Here is a 16612-nt window from a genome sequence, read left to right as displayed (position 1 = left end):
GATCCATCCAGTGATTCGTATTTTCTTACGACTACATGACTAAGATACATTGCAAAACTATCATTAAGGTTGCAAAGTCTGGTCTTAAAATTTAATAAGAGGCACTGTAGTTGACTGTGCTACCTCTGCTTAGCTTGGCTGTGCGTATGTGTTAGGACTGTCTTTAATTACAGACTTTCATGTTTTTTTAAAAAAAACCCCTATTATCCTGACTTTGTTTTATGGATGGGTGGATGTACGTAAGGTTTTATTAATAGTTACATACCATTTTTGTAATGCCTGCTCTGAGTCTTGGGTTTAATTTGAAGATTTGCTTAGTACTATCAGCTGAAGATGCTGCTCACTCAATTTGTGACTCGTATCTCTGGATGAAAATTGAGTCTTATAGATTTTAAATCTGCAATTGAAGAGTACTTTTCACTGAAACCACAAAATGCCTCAGTAATCCATTTATAAAATGGCGATACTGAATTGTATTGAAGTTGAATGTGTTTGTACAGTAGGGGAACAGATTTAGAAATACTGTATACTGTGAGGTTTTTCCATTGCTATTCAAAATGTGGTAGAGGACTGTAGTCAGAAACTTTATGCAGCTGATGCGAAAATCCAGCTGTTTCACTGCAGACTTCCTCACCCATGGAGCGGTTGTTGCGGTGAGGCCTGCTGAAAAGAAGCTGCAACATGCATAACTTCCTTCAAAGATATTCATGCCACCTTAATACAACTGAAGTCAGTAGCAACAATAGAGAATAGAAATCAGTGTGTTTATGCAGTCACCCCCCCTGCCTCCAGTGCTAGAGTTTTCCCATCAGTAGGAAACTGATGTTTCATCTGGAGCTTATCTTAAAGGAAACACTCTCTTCCTGATTACAGAATACTTCTGTGATGAAGACCCTACCTGTGATGATTGGCAAATTGGTGCCTGTCACTCATTGCCTTCCTCTTAAAAATGCGCACCTTTTTTTTTCTGTTTTAATATTTGTTCGCTATATTGAGTACACTTTTGGCTTCATCCTGCTGGTGTCTCCTCTGCACTAACATTCTTTTCTTAAGCAGACAGGGAGAGTTTTTGAAGGAGTTCAGAGATGTTTTGTAATCTTTCTGTTGGCCTCTGACCTAAACTATTTTCATCATCACAGCAGGCAAATTGACTTTTTCATATCTAATTTGGAGTTTTGGTTCTGCAATGCTGAGTGTCCTGATGGAGATCGGAATTGGCATCTTAGGCTGTAAATTTTAGAGAGCAGACTTAATGGTTTGCTCTAGTTTTGTGTTGGTGTGATCACACAGGTCTGAAGATAGTAGACCAATGCTTTTCTTAATACACCTTTAGTCCTCTCCCATCCATACAAAACTGATAGTTGATTTATTAAAACTGTATATATGCATGGCAGTACTTTCTTTAAATGAAAGGTATTAATTTATATAACTATGACTTAGTACATTTTGTCCAATTTGATTGTTGAAAGAGGAGGGGAGGGGACCCCCAAACTTCAAAATGTGAGTATTCTGACTGTCTTTTTCTACAACGAAGCGAGGAGTACTTGGTCTTTGGTGGAGGAATTATGGGAGTTACTCTTTCAAGAATTAAACTCAGTAAAAAGATAGTCGTACTTACTTTCCTGTAGGTTATATTTGGTTATAACAACTGAAATAAGTGTATTGTAAGTGAAAGATCTGCACCAGAAAAATTCTTATGTTGTGTATTATTTATTTCCTCAAAATATTTTCTAAGTTGGAAAACATTCTTAAATATTTTGTGTCAATATGATATATACTATTGTAATAATATGAGAAAAAAATGTGCTGAAGATGTCTTTCATATCCCATTATCTCTCGCTTTGCTGTTCATAACAGCTTCAGTGAGAGTAATACTATGGACGTCTTAAATTACATAAACAGGTCTTTCAGATTGTTCCAGGAAATGTTTTCATCTTTAAAGTTGGTCTATTCCTCTCAAATTAGAGGGAAGTATAGTTGAAATGAGTGAGTTAGTATCTGAGTTAAAAAGACAGAATTCTGATTTAATTTGTTAAAACACGATTTAGTTTTTTCTCTTCTCTGTAATTGTTGTCTTTGGGGGCAGGATAGGTTTCTTTCTAAGGTACATGTGAGCAGAGACATAGAGTTGTTCATTTTCCCCATTACTGCAAGCAGCCACATCATATAGTGCACTTTCTGAATTTGTCAGGCTTCATCTTTAAAGTGTCTAATAGTTTTTGCTCACACTAGTGCTATTACTTGAGGGTAGTTCTTGAACCTTATTTGTCTAGCTATCATAAATCTCCTTCCTCAGGAATGGACTGAAGGTAGGATATTTGTCGCCTTATTATGCAGTCTCCTATAGTGTTAGTTACTCACTCTTAAAGCTATAATAGTTTAGAAGTTTAGACTTTGGAATCTTAACTTATCAATATTTACTTTAGACTGTGAATTAAAGTAGCTTTTTAACTAAGTGAGCACTCCAGCATTGATGTAGTGAAGCTGAACTTACTTCCAAGAGTAGTTGCTGTGTGTAAACTGATACAATGCTCTTACAGATATACCACATTTTGTAGAAATAGATGAGGAGTGTGTAGCTCTGAAAAATAGTGCCATTACGCTTGGGTATTATTTTGTTTTTTTATAGAAAAAGCTTTATAGAAACAAGCGTGTAGATTTTTTTCTCAAGATATGAAAGGCATAATCTCATGTGCAGTAACATTTAAGTTACACAAATACCAGATCATTTTCAACTGAACAGCCTTTCAGAAGAAGGATTAAAGTATTTGAAAATCAAATGGGTGGAGCATGAAACTAATTAATTTCTGTATTACTGTAACTGTCCTGCTTTATCTGAAATAGTTTGTTAGGCTTCTTCCTAACAGAAGACTATTTTCTGTGGTACCTCTAAAGAATGAGTCAGTAAGAAGTTCTTTCTGGCATTCTATTTCTATTACACAGTTTTTAAAAACCCCACAGAAATGAAGTCAATTACACTGCTTCAGCTTGTCCTTGAAGTAATCAGACTGCCTGTGAAGGAGAGTAACTATAGATGAACGTAAGCTACCCTGAAGTGGCTCTTCGAGTATTGACTGAAAGTCAGAGACTTGGATGTTAGTTCTCAGCTATGCAAATCTAAACCAGCGTTCTGTGCCATGGGAAGCTGCCGGCAACCAAGAACAGGGTAATCAAGTCCTTCAGCACCACCAATACCACAAGAGGTAGTACTATTAGAAGCACTCGGTTTTGTGCCAAGATCTGAATTTTCAGAGAGGATGTTAAAATGTATTTTCAGCTGTGCTTGAGTTAGTAACATCACTAGAGGCCAATTCGATTGAACTGATGCGTGCATTATGAACGAGATGAATAAGATTTAGTATCATAGCATAATTTCCTTAGTACACGTTTTTCTTCTCAATATTCACAACATGTGACCTAGTTATTCTAAAGATTACTTTTATTGGCTCTTAATTCTGACTGTGGGCCACAAGCTCAGTTTGCTTTAAAATTCTCATCACTCATTTTGGAAAGCTTCAGCTGCACCTTAGCAACGTCAGGGTAATGAAGACCTTTTGCTTTTTAAAAAGGGACCTGTTGTTGGGGAGTTTTGTTGCTGTTAAACAAAAAAACCCATGTCCAAACAGACTAACTAAACTGTAACCCCTTGACAATGGGAGAAATACCCAATCGAAATAACACAGTTGAAAAACTGGATTATATAGTTGATTTTCAAACATTACCAAATCTAGTGGTAATGTTACCACTTTTTTTTATCAATTACCTTTTGGCCATACTGAAAACATTTGTTGTAATAGTAGTTGTAGACTTCACAAATTGCATATGCTGGTTTGCTTATGCTATGTGTTCCTTTCCCGTTCAGGGCTTTCATAAGCTTTTTTCTCCTCTAAACATGAAAGTACAGAACAGTGCTACTAATTTAGAATTGCTTCTGCATTCTCTGCCTATCAGACTTGTTAATAAGCGTGCAGCCCAGAGTTCTGTTTTTCTCACTTTTCAGACTTTAAGATGAAAGTGTAATTTTGAGAATTCTTTTTCGTGCTCTTTGCTAAATGCTAATGAGCATTTCTCTCTCTCCCTGTAGAAATGCATGCAGTCATTTGTTTGAGAGGCTGATAATGGATATGCCAGGATCTTAATAATCTTTCCTGTAGCCAGTTTATCTATAGTGGCTTGTTAAATCATATTTAACCTATAATGCTGATTAATTGCATTTGCCCACATGTTCTGAATCATGTACGTGTTCTGAATATAATATAATTATTTTCTCATTAACTGAAGACTGTGATTCTATGTTTTAGTATTATACAGAAGTGAAGTACATAATATTTTATTCTGTTTAGGGAAACCTAGGTGTTCTGAATGCAGCAAATCTTGCCAACAGAATGGAGTGCAAGAATCTGAATGAAATAATTAGATCTTCATAGTACGTTAAATTTGAGCTGTAAAGTGATCCGCTATTTCATAACTGTCTAAATGTCTGGCAGTTATAAAAACCTCAGTCATCTTGATTTTATGTGCCCAAGCAGTATTTCCATACTGTAATTCTTGCGGGTTCAGTGCTTTGTTTACTAATTGTTACTCCTACTTTCTCTGAGGTCAATGCTTACAGCACTTTCTAAGGGACGAATAGATGCCAAATCATGGATAACCCATGGAGGACAAACAGTGGTTTGTATGGTGCTTGCCTTGTGCTAAGTAGTAAGCTGTTGGCACCACATCAGTGAGTTCGGAGGGCAGTAATACTGATTTTTCTATAGTTCCTGTAATGATTTGTTATGGTATTAGCTGATCTCTGAAAGCTTTACCTTCTGGAAGCAGGTAATTTGTATGAAAATTCCAGTTTTCCATTTAATATTAAAACAAGCTTCCAGTCTTCATGGGTGTAGAGGCAGGCAGGAGGTGTGATCTCAGTATATCACTCAAGTCTAAAATCAAAAAATATCCCCTTTCCCTGCTCTGGTACTGACTGAGAATTTAAGCCCCTTTTTCCCCTTTCCTCCCTTAAAAATAATTGGACCCTGCTCCAGAAGTTTTGGACGGCTGAATTTCAAAGTACTAGGGAAGACGTTTTAGGTGCTTATGTATTTTCTGAAATTCTGTTGCCACTTCTAGTTTTCCCTTTTTTCACAATATTCCCACTTACTTTCTTTTCTAAAATTAAGGTCCTTGCCAACATTTTTTTCAGTGTGAGTTTCTCAGTCACTTTGGCTCTGTTCTTGGCCCTTCATGTTGGGGCCCTATAACATGCCTGTTCTGGACATCTGGTCTGCCTTCACTCTCAAAAGTCGTAGTCCTTGTTTTTTGAATCTGATAGACTGGTTCTCATATAGCTAAGACAACTGTTTTCTCCTTGACTTTTTTAGCCTGAATTTCTTTGCCAAGGAACATTTATTTGATTTCTCATTAAAGAGTATAAGATAAATATCTTTCTGTAGTTGAGAAAGGAGAAGTATTTTGGTTTTTTTTTTGACAACTAATACAGAAACTTGTCATATTTATCTGATTTCTTGAATTTCCTCTCAGTTTTGGTTTAATTTGTAGTAATGTTTATGGGCAGTCAAAAGTGAAAGTAAGGAACTGTGGTGAAATATGTGAGAAAGAGGCAATAGTATGTAAAAACATAATGGACTATAAGTGATGAGGGAAATGGTGGATTCTGTGGATGTTAATTTTGGCAGTGTGAAATCCCTTATTTAGTTGGAGAGCGTGCTTAAAGTTCATATCAGATAAGCTGTGAAAGCTGACTTGACATTTACTGCACATGGGCTTTTTGCAGAGGGTGACTTTCACCCAAATGTTTTACCATAGTTATGTTAGATTGCTGATGATCTTGTCCTAATATGTAAAATACTACGTTCTACTATTTAGTAAGGGAAGTAGTCTGGTGGACAGGACAGTGGGCATGAGTTGGAAGCCCCCATGTTTTACACTGGAGGAAAATGTCTGGATATCATAGACTTCATCATAGACGAGAGATGATGTATTTATGTACCTGTAACAGTGTTAGTGATCCACATATGAAGGGTCAGATCCTCTCGTATTTGGGGAACTGGCAGCTCTCTAGCGTGGATCTGCCCTTGGGACAGGCGTGGATGGCCACTGAGAAGCACTACGTTTGTAGGGGGTACAGAGCTGGTTTAGTAGGTATAGCACCTTATCTTTTCTACAGCTAGTAGTACTGAGTGAGTGCTGGAAGGCAGAAGTGAATAGGTTCTTCCATGCCTATTAGTCCTGGCTGTCATGATACCTTCTTCAGAAGCCTGAGTGGAACAAAATGGACATGGGAACTGAGGATTACAGGGGTTGTCAAAAGCTTCTTTGTTGCCCGGAATCGTTTGCCATAGGGTTCATGGAGCAGATCTGAAGCATTTTCGTATGTGCTTACTATTGGTTTCATTTAGTATCTATGTTTTTTCCTTTCCTTTTTTCCAGCTTGCACTTGTTTCTTGTTTTCTAAACATAACCCTGAGGTTAAATAAGTGCCAGAGATACTAGTGAAAACTTACAGAGCTAAATAGTACATTTTCAATGGTGTTTATTGTTGCAGTGACAAGGTAGCTTGCACATTTCTAAAGTGCTGATAAGAAATTGTAAAAAGAACCTAAAGGACTACAGTAACTAAAAACATGGCTTTATTTTCATGCTAGTTATGGAGAAATACTTCCCCCCTGCCCCTCCCCCCCCCACCCCCCCCCAGCCCAGTAAATACTTTTCAGGTAATATATCGCAGATTCTGGCACCATATAGTCTCGCCCACCATTTTGTTTTCTACAACAAGTTTTACATCAGAAGTGAAAATAATTTTGTGTCCTTTAATTTTTGAAAAAAATGGCCCTAAAACATGTACCACTTCGTGGCTAACAAATACTGTGCCTTGACACAGATGCCATGCAGAAACATGTCACCACTCTCAACAGGTTAATTGATATTTCAGGATGTTGAATGTCTAAGTAAACATGACCAGAGCCAAATACATGTTATATTTTTCTTTCAAGAAAATAAATAGTCAGACCATTTTGAAGCCTTAGGCAGCATACTATTTGTTAGTCAAAACTTGTTCTCATACAACTATATTTAAAACAGAATAGACACATGAATCGTACAGGAAAACAAAGTAATTTTAAGGTAAAGCAATATAAAAGCAAGAGTTATGGCTGCTGTTCAGCTATAAACTCAGGCCACTGTGCTGCCACATATATTGTATTTGTTCTGAGCCCTCTACAATATTCCTGGATAGATGTGTATTAAAAGTGAAATAGAAGACATAAATTTGAATTTCTTTGCTTTTGATGGTTTGTTTTTCATGCTACATACATTACACTGTTCAACAGCTTTAGGAAAGTCTTAAAAGTCAGGCTTCCTAGGATATTGTTCTTGTCTCTAGTGGCATTGTTTTATAATCCTGGATAAGCTGCTAGCCTGTCAAAGGCTGGGTTTCCATACTAGTAAAATAAACTGTTTAAGTAACTGATAGAAAGTCCTTTCTAAATTGAGGTGTGAGGGGCTTGAACTTCAGTGACTGCAGTGTGAAGAGCCATTGCACTCCAGAGCTTGCTCACTGTCTCTGTGTTTGACCTTAGTGGTTAGGTGTTTTACCAAAATAGCTGGTACTGTTTCCTGTTGCCTGCTTTGGGCTGTTCCCACCACCAACCCATAAGTCAGCATTTGCATCCTTCTCTGTTGACTGTTACCAGTTTTGATAGGGTTGCTTAACTGAGCTGAACTTCTTTCTTGATCTAAAACCTAGAGTAAGGCAAGATGCTAAGATCTTTATGCTCCTGCGAGAACCAGAGGTAATTTCTTTACTTAATTTTATTGAAGTTTGTGGAGAGAAAAATGTTTTCCAGCTGTGGCATTCTGGTATAATTTGCTGGAAGACTCCAGATACTGGCCAGCACAGGGGCTTAGCAGACTTGTCCATTACTGTGATTGACTTGAGCACATCCACAGAATCTGCTTCGGATTGTGCTGTACTTTTGGGTGGGATAGGCAATGCCCTATTATTTTCATCAACCAAGATGTAATCAAATTAGAGGAAATCAAAACAAAGAATTAAAAATTAATCTGCTTTTAGAATTTATAAAACTTGACTTTTAAAGCATGTTTAGATCAAAGGCTGTGGGCATACTGTTACTAAAGCTACGCCTATCACAAAATGAGCTGGACCAGGTTTACAGCATTTTAGCTGTGTCCATTTGTGTTGTATGCATGCTTTCATTGATTTGATTACTGTGTAAACTTCCTTACTTCTCCACAGAATGAAGCCTGAATAGGGGCATTTATTGCAGAGCAGCTGACAGACCGCAGGCAGACCTGCTGAAGTTCTTCCTACTGTCTTCTTCCCATAGCTGTACAAAAAGTCAAGTCTGAGACTGTGTCTTTCTGTTAACTTTGTTTGGCCTTAGCTGAACTCTCTAACCATCTTGGACTGGCAGCGGTGGTTAATATGTCATGATACGTGATTTTCCTTTCGGTATGCTTAGTCATATGGCTTTCAGTGTTAGTTACCTAATTGGTATAACATCGATGCAATATACAAAGAAATGCAATATAACATACATTAATATGTAAATGGTATAGCTGCAATAAATTTTGGAAGTTCTGTCTTTGAGCTGCGCCCGTGGAAGATGTTTCTGCTACTCACTTTCTCTCCTAGCTTTCATCTAGATGTTACTGTCACTGTAGGAGGCAGGGCATATATTGGCTTCTCTGCTGTTCACAGTACAGCGCTTCTGCGATGGCTTTGTGCTGTTGATGATTTTAGCTGAATTGTTGGACTGGGAAGAGATTGACTGAGAAGTGGCACGCTTTCACTTTTACCAAGTCAGACATAATATTTACTAGGAGAGGGGAGACACTAGATTAAAAAGAACTTGTATACAAATCAGCTTGCCAGATGGTAAGACTTTATATTTCTACTTCTCTTTTTTTCAAGAAGGCCAGGTAGGTTATTTCGTGGAAGACTTACGGTTCTGTTCTTGCGTACCTCATTTATGCGTGAGGTGCAGCTTGATAATGTTTGAATATAATTTTAGATTAATGATTAAAAACCAATTTGAAATGTGTTTTTGTGTAGCTTTCTACTAAAAATTCTGTTGCTCACACGCTTAACTGGTTTTTGGCTTTCGGTAGTAACAATTTAAAAAGCAGCATGGAATTATTTTTGTCATTAACATCTGTATATGGTAGAACACACATGAGTAGACCTGTTGATTAAGAAATTACCATTTTTAGCTGGTTTACCATTTATTGGTAATTTTTTTCTTCTTCCTAAAAGAAAAATAAATACTAAATAAAATTGAATCTGCAACTTTGCTGACAAACTTCCACAAGGAGGGGGAAACTACATTATTTTGGATCCTTAGTTGTGTTTTATGGATTGGTTCCAGCAGATGTGAGGCATCTGAAGTTGCTTTATTTAGGGTGGTCACAGGCAGTCTGGACTGATAAATTTGGCAAGAGCGAGAATCAAACCTGTCTTGGAGTCCAGGAGAATTTGCAGAATGTGCATTGTATAAAAACGGTTAACATTTGTAGAGCCTCACATCGTGTCCACTGACACAGATCATTCACAATATTGAAAGTTGACCTGAGTGCTTCTGTACCATCTGATTGTAGCCTAAATTGGTGTTTTATAGCTTGAAACAATTGGATGGCAGCTTAATCTTCAAATGGCAGAGTCCATGCAAGCGAAGCTGAAGTCTCCTCGAGCTGTGCTGGAGCTGGGAGTGAGCAATGAAGATTCAAAGGTAAGAAATACACGCCTGGCGGAGTTGGATTGAGTTGTCGTGATGGCCTTGTGTTCAAAGTACTGAGGCATCAGTTGGAACACTTGATCATTGTTAGTCTCACCAGTGTTTTCATTTTTATATTTCATAAAATTATAGTAAGCACTTGGAATTGTGAAGTACTGATGTATTGGCATACATATTACGTAGGCTGGGAGCTGAGAGCTGTGGTACCAGCTCTTTGGGCTGTTACATAATAGAGAAATTTCATGGAATGTGGTTATTTTAGGCTTCTCAAATATCTTTGTAGGTAGTTTATTTTTATCACATAGCATGTGATTGGTACTTCTTATGCTTTTAATGCCTAGTAGCTTGCAACCTTCTACCATGTGTGTAGTTATATAAGTTATTGCTCATGTCTTGCAACCTTTCTGTGCTAATGATGTATCTATATGAATGATGACATAATATGTGAGGCCAGAGAAAGCCAATATTTGGAGGTTTTAAAGTAAAGTCTTAAGTTCAAGGATTTTAGTGACTGGTGGTATTTCAGCTCCAAAACCCACTAATGAACATAATTTTTTATTCATAAAAACTCGTATCTTTTGTTAGCTAGCATGTTTTAAATTAAACACATGAATTGCTTTTAACTTTATCTTGCTAACGGAACTTGGGATCTTTACTTCTGTGGTGTCTATCAGAATGTTTGTCAATGAAAAGTCAGTACAAAAGATTTGAGGGGAAAAATCAGAACTCAGTTCTGCTTTAGCATTGCATTTAGATCACAGTAATTTTACTAATGTGAGTGGAATTTCTGATTTATGGTAGAATAAAAAAGAATACACAGCTTATGTTTGTGCTTTCTCACCAGGACTTGCTGCAGTTGTATTTTTTCAGCAGTTCACTGCAGTCTGTATTTTTTAAATGCACGTACAGGAACCAGACAATATTTTATGTCCAAGCTGCATTAGGCAGTACTGCATACAGATTCAGTTCTGTGGCAGAACAATTTTTAAAAACATGAGGAAAAAAGTCACTTTCACATGACACAGAAAGTTCCTCTGTTTCCTTTACAAACAGAAATCAACAAGGGGATTTTTTGGATTGTGTCCTTTCTATTTCTTTATATCAGAATTACTTTTATTTATTTATATCAGAAAATAGATTCTATTTCTTTGTATCTTATGATCAGAATTATTTTGCAGTAATTACAAGCCTAGAATACACTTGTAACTGGCATTTAGATAGAGCAGTGCAACAAGAAAAACATATTGATGCTCTCACACTACAGATACTAAAATTTAAAAATCTGGGCTGGTGTGAAGGTAACTACAGGTTCTTCTGAACAATTACATCCTAGTATAGAATAGGTTTAAGATTGGCTAATATCTGCTTATATACTGACAGAAGTGCTGGAACATAATTTTTCTGCTGTATTTTGTGTCTTCATGATCTCTTTGTGCACTAAGTATTAAGTTAGCTGAAAATCCTAGATACTAGATAATTCTTTTTTTTTCTCCCCAAACTTCCATGTGTGCCTTTTGCACAGATATTTGGAATGAGTTTTCTGTATATGTTGTTACTGGTTGTCTCAATTTCTCACAAAACTTTTTTTTTAATAATTCATGGATACAACAACCTGATTTTTTTCAGGAAAGACACAAAACTGTTGCAGGGGAGCTTTTGTGGGCTGGCTCATCAGGGGGCAGTAGTGCTCTTTGTCACACTGGCTTTTTAAATGCTTTTTTGAGATCGTACTCAGAATCAATTCTGAAGTCAGTCATTGTGGGAAGTGTTAAGTGTTTACATTTCTAATCTGTATATAACAATAGAAGTTAGTCTTGCTCATCTACAAAACTAAAGCCTGTTAATAAAAAACCCCATACTGAGCAAGGTAAGTGAAATTGGCCATTATTTCCACTTTTGCTTACTAAAAGTAATTGTACTAATACATTAATGTTTACTACAACTCCCTCCACTTAAAGATAATTTAAACTGTTCTTTGTTAGAAGCTGTCAGTTAAAATAATATTTAAATTATCTCTCCAGGAGAGGTAGTCAGAAAACCTGTGGATACATGAATGTTATTCGTGCTTCATAAAATAAAAAGCGTCAGAGGATCTGCTATATTCTATTTAAATATTTATAGAGTATATTTTGTCAGCTTCAAATGAAATGCAGAGTCCCATAGGTATTATACCATCAAAATTCAAAAGTAAGGTGGTCTTTGGTTCTTTCAGGTGATTCGCGCTGCTAGTGATGTTTGCACTGCCCAGGAAATATGCTGCTTGTGAACAGTAGTAATTGTGATCAGATCACATGGTTTTTGGTGAACTGTTTTTCCTGGGTTGTGTTGCAAATTTGCCGTTTCTTTATACTCAGACTTTGAATTATGCTTGATTTGGATCTAACAAATATTCTGCATATGCCGTGAAAAGTTCTTCACCATGGGGGGAAGTAACTACGGGATTGAGTTACCGGGAGAGGTTCCAGAGTTACCAGCCTTGGAGTCAAAGTTCCTCCGGAGTCAATGGGACAAGTCCCTGAGCATCCTGACTGAAGTGTGGAGTTAGGCCTGCTGTGAGCAGGGGGGTGGATTAGGTGGGCTGCCAAACCTTCCCTTCCAGCCCAAGTTGTCCTGTGACTGAGGCTTCTTTGCAGCTCAGTTGCTGATGGTGTTTTGTATGAGGAGGAGAAAAAAGGAGCTTTCACTTAAAAATCCAATTAACAGTGGCTTCTTACAATGATTCAGAATTTGAAATGTTTAATTGTATTTCTAAATCTGAGGAAAGTGGAATTTCTGTCAACTAAGTACACAAAACAAGCTGGTATGATAGGAAACATCTTTTTGACCTGCAAGATTCTTTTGCTTCCATTCTGACATTTTAATGAGCTAGGGCAGCATTTAGAACTGATGCATAAGATATTGGCTGTATATAAGGATTTTCTTTAATAATATAATTTTATTTCAGATTTTTTTGGCTGTTGAGTTGCAACACAACAATCTGGGGATTTTTTACAGACTATTATTATTTTTATGGCCATAGGGTGAATTAACCAGTAGAGGGAGCACAAATTAACAATCCTGATAATCTGCCCTGCTAATTATGATTTTGATTTGCAAACAAAGACTGATCCCCAAAATGCTGTGTTTATTTAATATCTGTTTCCTTCAGTGATTTATTTAGTAATTATCCACATAGGCACACACTTGCACATTCTTTCCCACTGTTAATAGCAGTAATTCCTTAGGCCATCTAGTCCAGACCTTTCTAAATAACTGTGATCATTTTCTATAACCATAGGAGCCATATTAAAAAAAACACATAGTGAATGCTGTAGAAAAGATCTGAGGGCTTCAGAAGTGTCACATCACTGGAGCCAAATATCTCCGCAGAGGAAGGTGAGAAGTAAGAGTGTGTGTTCTGAAAGAGTTTCTGCTATGCCTCTTCACTAGGAAGATCCAGTAAGGCGCATTACTATATACGGTATTTATTACTGTGTATTTTTACACATGATCTGTAGTTAAAAATTATGCTTGAAAATTGTTAGGATAAATAAACTATTCATGCCCAGTGTTGTCTCTCAATAGTTATCCAATTTTCTTCTGTAAATCCATTCCACAGATTTCATTAGATTCAGTTATCTAATTACAATTTGTCCTATGGAAGATTTTGCTCTTTTCTTGGTTTTCCTTCACTTAATTTCATCTATAATTTTATTCTTAACCATTAAGGACTTCTTGGGGGAGCTCTTTTTTTCAGTGTGAATGCTATGTATAGATTCCTTGTGAGAATTCAATACTTCTTTTATTTTGTACCTTCTTTATGCATGCATTTGAAGAATTCTGTTGCATTTTGTTTTGTCTGCCAATGCAAGACAAAAAATAACTGAAAAATGTGCTGGTTTGTTAAACCTGCTAATGTAATACTTTTGACAAAGGACAGATAATATTAAAATGTTACTATACTAATTTAATTTCCTTTTAATTCATTTCCCCTAACTTGTAGATACTTTAAAAGGGGAGTATAACAATTGAAATACTTTAAACTATTTTTTTCTGCAGCCGTTTGTTCAAAATCAAAATGGGGTCTGACTGCATTTGAAACTGAGATCGTGATACATATTCGTCATTCTACAGAGTAAACAGAATTCTGGAAATCTTAAATTACGATTTTTTTACTTGTTAAAGTAACAGGACATGTTTTTCTTTTTTTCCTCCTAGTTTTTACAGACTTTCTATACATTTCTGAACTGTAAACAAATCTAGACCTTAGATGTTTTGCTCTGTTTACTTCAACAAGTATGCCAGTCAGCTTTCTAAGTTTGCTGTTGAGAATACTTTCCCCATCTTTAACAGCAAAGCAGGGTAGATGGGAAACAAAGCTTTTCTATCGAAGCTAGATCAATCACTCAATTCAGGCTGTAGATTCTGTGCAGCCTGTACGGCATGCAGGCAGGACCTGCACTTGGATGGATATTTGAGGAAATATGGTAGTGCTTCCTCTTCCCCCTCAGCTTAGCCCTTTGTTTCCCTCTGAAAAGAAGTTGTATTTGTGGAGTGGCATAGCAGTGAGAGTTGGTGGGTGCTAGTGATATGTTCCCACTCCAGAGAGGTAGGAGGTGGCAGAGCTGAGCACTTATACTGCGATGTACCCCCTTCATTTGTTTTCTCAGTCCTCAGCTTTTGGGGTGATGCATTTAGGTGCCTTTTTTTTTTTTTTCCCAGAATAGAGGAGTAATTTGTATCTGTAGGGTCTCGAAAAAAGAGGACAGTTAAAAGACATGATGCTGGAGGAACTGTGATGAGGTGCAAAGACTAAACAATGGTAAATTGCTTCTCACGTTTATCAGCTATCCATCAACCATTTTCTGTTCTGATGAGGACATCACCCTTTTCCTTCTCAGAACACAAACAAGCTTGCGTATACACCCCTGAATTGAGTTTGGTCTTCTCATCAAGCAGATTTGTACATGTCTAGCAATTGCAAAAAGTAAGTACGACAGGCCTTGGATGAATGCAAGAATGGTTAAGGATGAGATTGAGAGAAAAGGGTTTTTTATTCCTTTTTAGAGGAGGTATAATTGGAGGCCTGGATAACCTTGGATAGCCAAGTCCTGGTTCAAGGTCTTTCTGAACTTCTGTATACAAGCAAGATTGGTGCTTTTGGCAAGGTACATCATGAAACCAGTTTTGTTCTGAGAACTAAAATCTAATAAATACTGCTGCTGCTAAGAAAGCAGAAATTTCCCTAAGAGGAGGTTTCAGAATATTAAGAAAAGTCCTCCTATTTGTAGGAGTTGTAGTAAGATTGACTGTATAATCTTGAGTGTGTGGAACAGCTCAGAAAAATGAGCCTGAAATTTATGATTTGCTTCCAGGCTGTCACATTGCTACAGAAGGCTGTCAGAAATTTCATTGCTCAACCATGAGAGCCACAAATTCTGGACTTGCAATGCACAACAATTCTTGCATTAGACTGTTTTTGATCTATCATATATAGATATGATAGATCAAAAATTACCTCTGATTAAATCCATTTAATTAGAGGAAAAAAATGAAGGTGCAGTCCAGAATTTTCAAGATGCTGAGAGGACTTTTGTTTTCTTACCAGCATAGAAATGGATGGCAGAGTAACCCATGTCCTGTAAGTTGTGAGTAGTTTGACATTTTAATTAGAAAGCATTTACCAGATGGTGTGACTCCAGGAGTGTGCACTCACCTCTGGCAGTTGTACTTCAGGGTATAGTTAATTATCTAGCTCCATTTGTGATCTTAGATGATCTCTTTACAGTATTCTTATGTTTCACCTAGCTATATACACAATTTGTGAATACAGTCTATAACATGTGACTTTACAAACCCTGTAACTGGCTATAGCCTCTGCATATGCTCTTTCCCACTAAAACACTCTTATGACTTTATCCATGTGTCTTTCTGTCATGGAATTAAGGAAGAAAATGGTCCCAGTTGACCGTGTACAGTTGGTTGCAGCCTTGGGCAGCCTCAGCCTGTAGTTAGTACTGAAACTCTTGTTTTGTACAGGAGTAAACTGAACTGTCCATAATATGTAACTTTACCATTGTCAGGCCAAATAAGCAGCAGAAAAGTAGTTGAAATGCTTACCTTTTAAGTTTAAACTTGGTGACCCATTTCATTGTCAGGCAGCGTAAAACTTGAAGGCCTTGAGGGCATTTGAAAACGACAAAGGTCTGGTGAGTTTTTCTCATTTAATGCAGTTGTGTGTGCCATCTTTTTTCTGACAAAATTTGTTTCCTGTTTGACTCAAACTGGTTTTGTGGGCTTGGTCCTACAGTCTTTTCAGGTGAAGAAAAAACATTAATGGGATTCAGTATTCTCCTAGAGAAGCTGGTGGCCCGTGGTTTAGACAGGTACACTCTTCGCTGGGTAAAAAACTGTCTGGATGGCCGAGCCCAGAGAGTTGTAGTGAATGGGGTGAAATCCAGCTGGCGGCCGGTCACAAGCGGAGTCCCCCAGGGCTCAGTTTTGGGACCGGTCTTGTTTAATGTCTTTATTGATGATCTGGATGAGGGGATAGAGTGCTCCCTCAGCAAGTTTGCAGACGACACCAAGTTGGGAGGGAGTGTTGATCTGGTTGAGGGTCGGAAGGCTCTGCAGAGGGATCTGGACAGGCTGGATCCATGGGCCGAGGCCAATTGTATGAGGTTCAACAAGGCCAAGTGCCGGGTCCTGCACTTTGGCCACAACAACCCCATGCAACGCTACAGGCTTGGGGACGAGTGGCTGGAAAGCTGCCCCACAGAAAAGGACCTGGGGGTGTTGGTCGACAGCCGGCTGAATATGAGCCAGCAGTGTGCCCAGGTGGCCAAGAAGGCCAACGGCATCCTGGCCTGTATCAG

General features: G+C 37.6%; 1 protein-coding gene across 1 annotated transcript in view; it reads left to right on the top strand.

The window, feature by feature from the left end:
- COMMD10 (COMM domain containing 10) overlaps positions 1 to 16612 on the top strand; it is a 115804-nt gene that overhangs the window by 15654 nt on the left and 83538 nt on the right. The window contains exon 5 of the mRNA XM_059834065.1: positions 9642 to 9752. Coding sequence (XP_059690048.1) covers positions 9642 to 9752 — 111 coding nt within the window. The remainder of the gene's footprint in view (positions 1 to 9641; positions 9753 to 16612) is intronic.

The sequence above is a fragment of the Gavia stellata genome, chromosome Z, assembly GCF_030936135.1.
Source record: "Gavia stellata isolate bGavSte3 chromosome Z, bGavSte3.hap2, whole genome shotgun sequence".
NCBI classification, from domain to species: domain Eukaryota; kingdom Metazoa; phylum Chordata; class Aves; order Gaviiformes; family Gaviidae; genus Gavia; species Gavia stellata.
This window is presented reverse-complemented; position numbering and strand designations above follow the sequence as displayed.